The 12,185-nt window shown below is 43.1% G+C and overlaps 1 protein-coding gene across 1 annotated transcript in view; it reads right to left on the reverse strand.

Annotated features, from left to right (window-relative positions):
* Nucleotides 1–12,185, reverse strand: part of IL22RA1 (interleukin 22 receptor subunit alpha 1) — a 28,858-nt gene that overhangs the window by 3,700 nt on the left and 12,973 nt on the right. Inside the window, exon 5 of the mRNA XM_043445909.1 lies at nucleotides 3,115–3,253. Coding sequence (XP_043301844.1) covers nucleotides 3,115–3,253 — 139 coding nt within the window. The remainder of the gene's footprint in view (nucleotides 1–3,114; nucleotides 3,254–12,185) is intronic.

The raw sequence follows: 12,185 nt of genomic DNA on the forward strand, positions 1-12,185 counted from the left end.
AGATGGACAATGAGAGGGACCCGACTTGCCCATGTCTCAGTCAAGGTCTGAGCTGTGTATTGGGAAGACCTCACTCAGGAGGGAGCCTGGGAGGCATCACCCTTTCTAAAGTAGAAGGAGAGGACAGGTAAGGGCTTTAGTGCTGAGCCTCCTCCCTATAGTCCTGTATCTTTGGAATGGGTGCCTGCAGCCAGTTCTTGGCATGACACACTTCTTGTCACCAACCCAGGTGGGACTGGAAAGTAGTTTGGTAAAGAAGAGGTAGCTGGGGTTTTTGTTAAAACTGGTGATTTGGGACTTCCCTGGTGGTCTAGTGGTTGAGAAGCCATCTCAAATACGGGGAATGGTGGTTTGATCCCTGGTTGGAAAACTCAGCTCCCACATGCTGCCGGGCAACTAGACCACTGTGCCGCAATTAAAGAAAGCCCGTGCACTGCAACAAGGACACAGTACAGCCAAAACAAACCAACAGAAAGCTGATGATTTGGATTACCCAGCAGTCTTGACTTTCCAAGTCACCCTCCTTTGGTTCCTGGCCCCTGTGTGGCTTCAGCTTGGGTGATCATCAGTTGCCAGTGACCTTGGCAATGACTGTGAACCCTGGGAACTGCTGGAGACTTTACTTCCAGGCCTCTCCTCTCTCCTTCCCAAGTCCCTGTGGCTTGGGCCTCTCTGGGTAGCTTCCCACTTGAGTGATACCCTGTCCCCTGGCCCGTGATACTCCCATCACTCTGCTGGGGAGAGGACAGGAGCCACATGTTTCTACACGACATGCCTAACGTGACTGGAAAACTGCAGCTCCCTGTCCCAGGACACGGACTTGGAACATTTCTGCCATCTCACTCACGGGGAAGTAGGAAGACATGACAGAAACAGCACTGGAAAGTGGGGTGTTAGAGGTCTGGTCCAGTCACTGATGTGTTCTTCTGCATGACCCTCTCTGGTCTAAGATTTATTATTAATAATAACTGTAGCCAGTGATGACTGAACTCTTAATACATGTCAAGCACTGTGTAGAGTGCTCTACCAATGTTATCCTACCAAACAGATGGCTATGTATGCTCCCTCCTTACAAATAGTGAAGCTGAGTCTCAGAGAGGTTAAGTGACTTGTGTGACTAGGTCAACCAGCTACTCAGCGGCGGAGCCAGGGTTGACATGTGTAACTCTAAAGCTCATCCTCACAGCCAAGACACAACGATACCTTTGTTTTCTTGTCTGTTAAATTAGGATATGGGGTAAGCCAAGCCCTAGACCCCTTTCCAGCATCAGGATGCTGGCATGATGGCCCAAGACATTCAGAGATGTAGATAAAGGAGGGGTCCTGGGCTCTGGGGTAAGACAGACTCCTGGATACAGGGTCAAGGGCAGGACGGTTCATCTCGAAATAGAAGTAAGAGGAATAAGTGTGCAGTAGAGGGGACTGGCTCTAAAAGAAATTGCAGAGTGGTGATTAGAGCCCAGTCTTCAAAATCAGATGAACCTAATTAGGTTCACCGATCAGCTGTGTGATCATGGGCAAGTTGCTTAAGCTCTCAGAGCCAGAGTTCCTCCTCTGTAAGACGGGGATGAGGTTACCCAACTTGCCGGATTGTAGTAAGGATTCAATGGGATAATATATGTAAAGCATTTTCCACAGTGTTTGGCACTAGAGTACGTACTTAATAAATGGTAGGACTTCTTATTAATATTCTTCATTATAAAGGATAAGGCACCTTCTATATGTCACCAAGAAATGGTCACTAAAAAGTATGATTCATATAAAAGCAGCTACAGTCTTAGAAAAAAATGATATCATGAGTTAGATCATGTAAGATATGGGTAGATCAGAAGGATATGGGTGGAGTGGTCTGCAAGTTTTCAATAAGCAACGGGACGGGGCGAGCCGGGAATGGAGGAGATTTATCCAGTAAGGTCCGAGGAGAGGGTCACAAATCATATATACACTCCTAGCTCACTGCCTGTGACGTTGGTTTCTTTTTTCTAGTTCTTCCACTGCCAAGTTCTATTCCGGTCTTCGTTTGGCCCTTTCCCCAGGAAGGGCATGCCCCGTTCAAGTGGCCGGTGCTGGCTGGTCCACCACGCATATTTTCCCATGAACATTAAAGTACTGGGACTTGGGTAGAGAAGTCAGTCTCTTACGGGCTCTTGGAGAAACCGTTGAGCTGAATTTCTGAATAAAGCTGAGGACCAGAACCTAACTGATGATGATTCTACCAAGCTGCAGTTATACCCTTGGGTCCAGCCTCTAAATTGCCTGACCTCTGTTCATCAGAACAGAAATCACCTACTGACATCATTAATCTAAAATGAAGACTAGGGTGGAAACTGTTTTCCAAATCCATCCAATCCAATGCTATCACTTTCATCCTCTAAACTTACAGCATTACATTTCTATCTCTATGAAAATAAACACAAGTAAAAATATCATGATGCTTACAATGAGAGTTGAGTTTCAATGTGCTAGAGGAAGGGAACATGGGACACCACCTCCTTGAGCCAGTGACTCAAAACGATTTCTATAGAAGCATAGTGATGACAGTGTCTTCCCTGGAATTAGGCCTTGTTCTGTCTGTCACCACCGATGCAATTTTGGGCAAGTTACTTAACCACTCTGTACCTCAGTTTTCTCAGTGGAACCAAGGTTCTTCATAGATAGCTCATGAGAATTGTGTTTTGTCGTGTCTGGTCCCTGGCTGGTACTGCAGAAATGCTATTATAATCACTTATTTTTATTTGACCTGGGAAGGTATTGAGGGATCTTTTTATCTTTTCTGCTCTCCCATCAGCAGATTATTTCCCAGGATGTCTCACTTGAGTTAATATCAAGTTGAATTTGCTTTGCCAGGATACACACGCAGTTTGTCAGAGAGAGGAAATTCAGACATAGGCTGGAGGGTGGAGATTAAACATTTGCTATGATAACCCACCAGCTAACTCATTTATGGATAAACAAAGACTGACTTTAATAATACACTGGTAATCCTTCTGTGTGTGTGTGTGTGTGTTTGTGTTTAGAGCACTTTCAAGCCTCACCTGGGTAATTAGGAGGAAAGCACAGAGTCAAGGTTTGAATTCAGCAGTCCCACCTCCCTCTGGCTTCAGCTGAACTTACCTGGCAGCGTTTTCACTTGGCATACATAAGGGGCGCTCTCCCTGAATAACTTTGGAATACAAATCATGATGGTCCCAAGGAACTCCGTGTCAGGGGTCAGGCCGACAAACTCAAATTCTCTCTTATTCCCTTCAAGGTCCTGAATTTGACAGAGAACACAGAGCAACACCTCTTATAAACCAACCTCCATAAGGAGCCTGCTTACAACTCTGCCAGGGTCATTGCACTTAGTAAAATGGTGAGACCAGCTGCCCAAACCATACACTGGCAGGGCAGTCTGCAGTGCTCCATTCCCAGTCCCCTAACTTCTGGTTTCTCCCTAAAGTTGCAAGCTCACCCTAAAGTTGCAAGCTCAGTGTACTTTCACTTGGAACAGTGCCTGGGATTTAGTATGCACTCTATAAATACTAGTTGCTGTTATATTACCACCATCAGGGTGGCACCACCACAATCACTGTCACCAACATCACCATCATGACCACCATGACCACCACCATCATCACCACAATCACTGTCACCAACATCACCATCATGACCACCATGACCACCATCATCACCACCACCATCACTGTCACCAACATCACCATCATGACCACCATGACCACCACCATCACCACCACAATCACTGTCACCAATACCATCACCATCATGACCACCATGACCACCACCATCACCACCACCATCACTGTCACCACCACCATCACCATCATGACCACCATGACCACCACCAACACCACAATCACTGTCACCAACATCACCATCATAACCACCATGACCACCACCATCACCACCACCATCACTGTCACCAATACCATCACCATCATGACCATCATGACCACCACCATCAACACCACCATCACTGTCACCAACATCACCATCATGACCACCATGACCACCACCATCACCGTCACCACCACCATCACCATCATGACCACCATGACCACCACCAACACCACAATCACTGTCACCACCACCATCACCATCATGACCACCATGACCACCACCAACACCACAATCACTGTCACCACCACCATCACCATCATGACCACCATGACCACCACCATCACCACCACCATCACTGTCACCAACATCACCATCACCACCACCATCACTGTCACCAACACCATCACCATCATGACCACCATGACCACCACCATCACCACAATCACTGTCACCACCACCACCATCACCACCACAATCACCACCACCTCTCCATTCTTCCTTCTTCTATTCTCCTTTTCCTCCTTTTTAAAATAAAATAACAAAAACCCTTTGAATATCCATCAATCTCTTACCTCCTCTTTGCTTCTGTCTTGACTGGACCTCAATGTATTTGCCCTGGACTCTTGCAGTGGCCTCCTTACTAGTCCCCAGTCTCTGGTTTCGTCCCTGTCCACCTTTCGATTTAACCTTGTGTCACAGCGATCTCTCTAAACAATTAATATAATTGCAAAGCTCCTTTATTCAAAATCCTTTGATGGTCTAGGTCATATTACAGAGTGAAAAACCCTGGTCCCTGCCCACCTTGTTCACTCATCTCTCCTTACAGCTCACCTAATTAGTACTTTAGCCTCTGGTGATGTTGAATGCCTGTCACTCCTGCAGACACTTTGCTTCGGAAGCAAGCCCTTGCATTTTGTGCCTGCCCATCCTTCTGCTGGAGCTGCTTTTCAGTTCTTACCCACTTGTATGTCTCAAAACTCTCTGACCTTGAACTCCTTCCTTGGCTGCCTCATTCCATCATTCTGGCTCTCTTCCTCCCTCTCTAATTGTTCTTTTACTGGTTTCAGCCCCTCAGTGTTGTTTTTCTGAAAGTTTCACTCTTCATCTATTTTTTCCCCTCTTCTTCCACGTATTTTCTTGTTGATTTTTTTCTCAATCTGTGGCTCCTGTGATCACCAACGTGTGGATAACCCCCAAAGTGATCTCAGTAAGAGCTATGGAATTCCTGGGGCACATGGGCTGCTCCTTCCTGAACATCAGTCTGCGGGCTTCTCTAACCTCACATGTCTAAACATCCCGATCTCCTCTCTCTCGGTTCTGTCCCATCCCCAACCCCAAACTGGCAACTGTATTTGATTCCCTAGTTCAGTTCAGTTCACTTGCTCAGTCATGACCGACTCTTTGAGACTCCACGGACTGCAGCATGCCAGGCCTCCCTGTCCGTCACCAACTTCTGGAGCTTACTCAAACTCACATCCATTGAGTCGGTGATGACATCCAACCATCTCATCCTCTGTCGTCCCCTTCTCCTGTCTTCAATCTGTTAATAATGTCTTTCTTATTCTAACATCCAAAGCACAAACCTTAAAGCCATTTTTTGACAAATGCTCTCTCATATCCTTTGTATATAATTGCCCTGAAATAATACACAAACTTTTCTTTAAAGGTCTAGGACCTATGTTCTTGGAAGTTTAAAGGCTAAGAATTTTCTTCTTTGGTTCTTTGCCTTTCAGCTATGCCTTCCCTTTTCCAGACACATGGAGGCCAAGGTTTAGGGTTATTTATTGCTTTTCTTCTGAAGGGGGTGAAGAAGTGCATGTGTGGATTTAACAACTTATTATTTTATGGAACTCTTATGGTTGAAATGATCATGTGATACAATTCCAGTAGCGTTTTCAAGGTCCCAAGAGTCCTTCTTTCCCCAGTATTTTACTGCCTCCATCCTGGTTCAGGCCCTTTCCATTTCCAGCATGTACCATTGCAATAGCCCTCTGACTTCCCACCCTGATCATGCTTTCATTTCTATGTTTGATCTCTCTTCTTTCTCAGTAATTTACAGCTTCTATTGGACCAATCTCCCCTAAAATAACAACTATGAATTCTGGTTAAAATAAAAATTACTTTTAGGTATTGGAAAGTACATAAAGCAGGCAGATACTGGAGAAAGAAGGAAGGGAATGGCACCGAATAAATTTTTCTCCCTCTTTAGTATCTTTTGGCCTGAGGACAGGCCCCCATTTATACCACGTGGGGTGGGTAACAGATAGACAAAAACCTTGTGATCTTACTGGTTTGAACAAACAGAAGACAGAATTCAGGGCAATCATTAAAGTTAGAAAGTGAGGAGAGAAACCACAGATAGGAGAAGTTCCTAGAGAGGGAAGCCTAAACTCTATGTATAAACTTTGTCCAAATTCTTGGCTGATACCTAAGGTATGCACTATTAGAGTAGACTCCAAGCAGTCCAGGTAAGATTTCAACTGAACATTAAATAACTGAGATTTTGGAGCTTGAGGTTCAGCCAAATTAAGTGCCTAGAAAGACAAACAAAAATCAATATTCTTTGGAGGAACATAAGAACCCAGTCCTTTCAACATATCATTCACAATGTCTGGGATGCTTTCCAAAATTTTTAGGCATATAGAGAAGAAAAAAGTGTAATCCATACTCAGGAGAAAAGATGGTTAATTATGACTTACCCCAAGATAACCAAAACGTTTGAATTAGCAGACAATGATTTTAAAGTCAGTTACGTTGCTCAGTCGTGTCCGCTCTTTGCAACCCCCATGGGTTGCCAGGCCTCCCTGTCCATCACCAACTCTAGGAGCTGGCTCAAATTCATGTCCATCGAGTTGGTGGTGCCTCCAGCCATCTCATACCCTGTCGTCCCCTTCTCCTGCCTTCAATCTTTCCCAGAATCGGGGTCTTTCCTAATGAATTAGTTCTTCACATCAGGTGGCCAAAGTATTGGAGTTTCAGTTTCAGTCCTTCTAATGAATATTCAGGACTGATTTCCTTTAGGATTGACTGGTTTGGTCTTGCTGTCCAAGGGACTCTCAAGAGTCTTCTCCAATACCACAGTTCAAAAATATCAATTTGTTGCCTCTCAGCCTTCTTTATGGTGCAACTCTCACATCCATACATGACTACTGGAAAAACCATAGCTTTAACTAGATGGACCTTTGTCAGCAAAGTAATGTCTTTGCTTTTTAATATGCTGTCTAGGTTGGGCATAGCTTTTCTTCCAAGGAGCAAGGGTCTTTTAATTTCATGGCTGCAGTCACCATCTGCAGTGATTTTGGAGCCCGAGAAAATAAAGTCTGTCACTGTTTCCATTGTTTCCCCTTCTATTTGCCTCAAAGTGATGGGCCTGGATGCCATGATCTTATTTTTTTTGAATGTTGAGTTTGAAGCCAGCCTTTTCACTCTTCTCTTTCACTTTCATCAAGAGGCTCTTTAGTTCTTCTCCACTTTCTGCCATAAAGATGCTGTCATCTGCGTATCTGAGGTTATTGATATTTCTCCCGACAATCTTGATTCCAGCTTGTGTTTCATCCAGCCCAGTGTTTCTCATGATGTACTCTGTAACAAGTTAAATAAGCAGGGTGACAATATACACCCATGATGTACTCCTTTCCCAATTTGGAACCAGTCTGTTGTTCCATGTCTGGTTCTAACTGTTGCTCTTTGATCTGCATACAGATTTCTCAGGAGGCAGGTAAAGTGGTCTGGTATTCCCATCTCTTTAAAAATTTTCCAGTTTGTTTTGATTCACACAGTCAAAGGCTTTGGTGTAGTCAATAAAGCAGAAGTAGAATGTTTTTCTGGAATTCTCTTGCTTTTTCTATGATCCAAAATTGGCAATTTGACAATTTGGTTGGCAATTTGATTGCTAGTTCCTCTGCCTTTTCTAAATCCAGTCTGAACATCTGGAAGTTATTGGTTCATGTACTGTTGAAGCCTAGCTTGGAGAATTTTGAGTGTTATTTTGCTAGCATGTGAAATGAGTGCAATTGTGTGGTAGTTTGAACATTATTTGGCATTGCCTTTCTTTGGAATTGGGATGAAAACTGCCCTTTTCCATTCCTGTGGCCACTGCTGAGTTTTCCAAATTTGCTGGCATATTGAGTGCAGCACATTAATAGCATCCTCTTTCAGGATTTGAAATAGTTCAGCTGGAATTCCATCACCTCCACTAGCTTTGTTCGTAGAGATGCTTCCTAAGGCCCACTTGACTTCATATTCCAGGATGTCTGGCTCTAGGTGAGTGATCACACCATGCTCTTTATCTGGGTCATTAAGATCTTTTTTGTATAGTTCTTCTGTGTATTCTTGCCACCTCTTCTTAATATCTTCTGCTTCTGCTTAGGTCCATACATTTTCTGTCCTTTATTGTGCCCTTCTTTGGATGAAATGTTCCTTTGGTATCTGTTATTTTTTTGAAGAGATCTCTAGTTTTTCCCATTTTATTGTTTTCCTCTATTTCTTTGCACTGATTACTTAGGAAGGTTTTCTTATTTCTCTTGCTATTCTTTGGAACTCTGCACTTAAATAGATATATCTTTCCTTTGGGAGAAAGCAATGGCACCCCACTTCAATACTCTTGCCTGGAAAATCCCGTGGATGGAAGAGCCTGGTAGGCTGCCGTCTATGGGGTCATAAAGAGTCAGACATGACTGAAGCCATTTAGCAGCAGCAGCAGCAGCAGCATCTTTCCTTTTCTCCTTTGCCTTTCACTTTTCTTCTTTTCTCAGCTATTTATAAGGCCTCCTCGGACAACCAGCTAATATAAGTATGCTCAAGGAAGTTAAGGAAAATGTGCTCATAATGAATGAATGGTTTTTCTGTAACATATAGAAACTATGAAAATTAGAGACTTCAGAACTGAAAAAAAAAATCTAAAAATGCCCGCTGAATAGTCTTAACAACCGATTGGAGATGACAGAAGCATCAAAGAACTTGAAAACAGATCAATAGAACACACAAAATTAGATAGTGGTGATGGTTGGAAAATTTCTTGAATATATGAAAACCACTGATCCTTATACTTTAAAGGGGGTGAATTTTATGGTAGGTGATTATATCTCAATTCTTAAAAAGGGAAAGACTATCAGAATGCTGTCTAAAGACATACATTTTAAACATAAAGGCACCAGCAGGAAGGTTCAAGAGGGAGGGGACACATGTATACCTGTGGCTGATTCATGTTGATGTATGGCAGAAACCATCACAGTATTGTAAAGCAATTATCCTCCAATTAAAAATAAAAGAAAATGTAAAAAATAAATATAAAGGCACCGATAGATTGAAAATATATGGATATAAAAAATATGCCATGCAATTATAGATATAATGCTTTGTTGTTGTTAAGCTGCTAAATTGTTTCTGACTCTGCCCATGGGAATTCCCAGGCAAGAATACTGGAATGGATTGCCATTTCCTTCTCCAGGGGGTCTTCCTGACCCAGGGATCAAACCCACATCTTCCGCATTAGCAGGTGGATTTTTTACCACTGAGCCACCAGGGAAGCCCCAAGTACAAGGCTACTGCTCCTGCTAAGTCACTTCAGTCGTGTCCGACTCTGTGCGACCCCCATCCCTGGGATTCTCCAGGCAAGGACACTGGAGTGGGTTGCCATTTCCTTCTCCAATGCATAAAAGTGAAAAGTGAAAGCAAAGTCACTCAGCCGTGTCCGACTCTTTGAGACCCCATGGACTGCAGCCTACCAGGCTCCTCCCTCCATGGGATTTTCCAGGCAAGAGTACTGGAGTGGGTTGCCACTGCCTTCTGTCACTATATTAATAGTAGACAAGGTAGAGTTCAATAAAAAGAGTATTACTAGAGATAAAAGGGGACAATTCATAATGATGAAAGGGTCAATTCACCAGGAGGCTGTAACAACCATGTCTGTAACTGTCTGATAATAAAGTTTCAAATATGCACAGAATTAAAGGGGAAAATAGACAAGTCCATAATCAAAGCTGGAGATTGTAATACTCTCAGCAATTAAGAGAACAATAGAGCTCCCCCAAATCAGGAAAGACATAGAAGATATGAATGACACTCTTAGCTGCCTTTACCTAATTGGTATTTGTAGAACACTCCACAAAACACCCGCAAAACACATATTCTTTTGGAGGGCATGTAAAACATTCACCAAGATAGCCCATATGCTGGGCCATAAAACAAGTCTCCATAAAGGAGTGAACTCATACAGAATATGTTCTCTTGTCACAAATTGAATTAAACTGTAAATCAGTAACAATAAAATATTCATTCAAACCCCAAATATTTGCCCAAAATGAGTTGTGATAAAGCCTCTTCCTGCTCAGTAATCTCTATTCACTCCCCTTGACAACTGAAGCAAATAAAGACTCCTGATTCCTCCATCTGCCCTCCAGACCTCTACAGCATGGCCCCAGCCTGTCTTTTCAGGGTTATCATTGTTCCTCTGCATCAGTGGTTCTTAAACTTTAGGGTGAGTAGTGATCACTGGGTTCCTACTAAAATTCAGATCCCAGAGGTGAAACTCTAGAATTTGATGAAGCAGATTATAAGGGGGCCCAAGAATGTGCATTTTAAACCAAGGCAGTAGGAGACTGTGATGCCACTGGTTTGGGACCAGGTTTATTTATTGAGAAACTGTTCTACATGTCCCTATGATTCAGCTCAAATGGGTAGTTTTGTGCTTTCCAACACTATCCTAAGTTTCCCTGCTTTTCTCTCTGATCATAGTGGGACAAGGTAGACCAGTGAAGGGGGCAGGGGAGGAATGTGAGCTTGGAACAAGGTTGGCTTGGAGTCTTGACTACATTATTATTTGCTGACCAGTCTTGAGCAAGTGACTTAACCTCTCTGAACCTCTGCTTTCTCATTCAGAAAATGGAGATAGAATCACCTACCTCATAGTGGTGTGATGAGGAATAAATGACACAACCAGCATATATTACCTGGTACACCTCAGAAACTGGTATTGGCACAAGAGTCTCCTGTTCTAGAGGTTCGTTCAGATCTCTCTGAGCTGACACCTCCTCTCTCTCATTCCAGCCCCTGTCCCGTCTCTCACACACTCGTTTCCCTCTGCCTCTAGCTGTATGAATTCTTGCTTTCATTCTTGCCACACCCATTAGATTATAAACCCCCTGAGTGCAGGAATAGTCATTCAGTGGAGTTATGGATTAGTAGCACACACAACAGGGGGTAAGGGGACATACTTCATATTTTATTTTCTGAATACAAAAAGAAATATGTAACGTTTGACAATTTATGTCCCTGCCTTCCACCTTTCATTATTACTAATCTTAAGACACTGCCTGTATCCAGTTCCCACAAAAAGTGGAGAGTCAGCAAAAAGAATTGCAGCTGTAGAAATTGATTCCTTGAGTACAAGATGAAGCAGGGCAAAGGCTAACAGAGTTTTACCAAGAGAACGCACTAGTCATAACAAACACCTTCTTCCAATAACACAAGAGACAACTCTACATATGGACACATCAGATGGTCAATACTGAAAGCAGATTGATTTTTTTTTTTTTTTTTTTTGCAGCCAAAGATGGAGAAGCTCTCAAAAACAAGATTGGGAGCTGACTGTGGCTCAGATCATGAACTCCTTATTGCAAAATTCAGACTTAAATTGAAGAAAGTAGGAAAAACCAGTAGGCCATTCAAGTATGATCTAAACCAAATCCCTTATGATTATATAGTGAAAGTGACAAATAGATTCAAGGGATTAGATCTGATAGACAGAGGGCCTGAAGAACTATGGACGGAGGTTTATAACACTGTACAGGAGGTGGTGACCAAACCATCCCCAAGAAAAACAAATGCAAGAAGGTAAAAGTTTCTCGGAGGAGGACTTACAAATAGCTGAGAAGAGAAGAGCAGTGAAAGGCAAAGGAGAAAGGGAAAAATTTACTCAACAGAATGCAGAGTTCTGAAGAATAGCAAGGAGAGATTAGAAAGCCTTCTTCAGCGAACAGTGCAAAGAAACAGAGGAAGACAATACAATGGGAAAGACTAGAAATATCTTCAAGAAGTTTGAGTAAGCTCCAGGAGTTGGTGATGGACAGGGAAGCCTGCTGTGCTGCAGTCCATGGGGTCGTAAAGAGTCGGACAGGACTGAGCAACTGAACTGAACTGAACTGAACTTCAAGAAATCTAGAGATACCAAGGGAACATTTCCTGCAAAGTTGGGCATAATAAAGGACAGAAACAGCAAGGACCTAACAGAAGCAGAAGATATTAAGAAGAGGTGGCAAGAATACACAAAGAACTGTACAAAAAATGTCTTAATGACTTGGATAACCATGATAGTGTGGTCACTCACCAATCACCTAGAGCCAGACATC

The sequence above is a fragment of the Cervus canadensis genome, chromosome 24, assembly GCF_019320065.1.
Source record: "Cervus canadensis isolate Bull #8, Minnesota chromosome 24, ASM1932006v1, whole genome shotgun sequence".
In the NCBI taxonomy this organism is placed as follows: domain Eukaryota; kingdom Metazoa; phylum Chordata; class Mammalia; order Artiodactyla; family Cervidae; genus Cervus; species Cervus canadensis.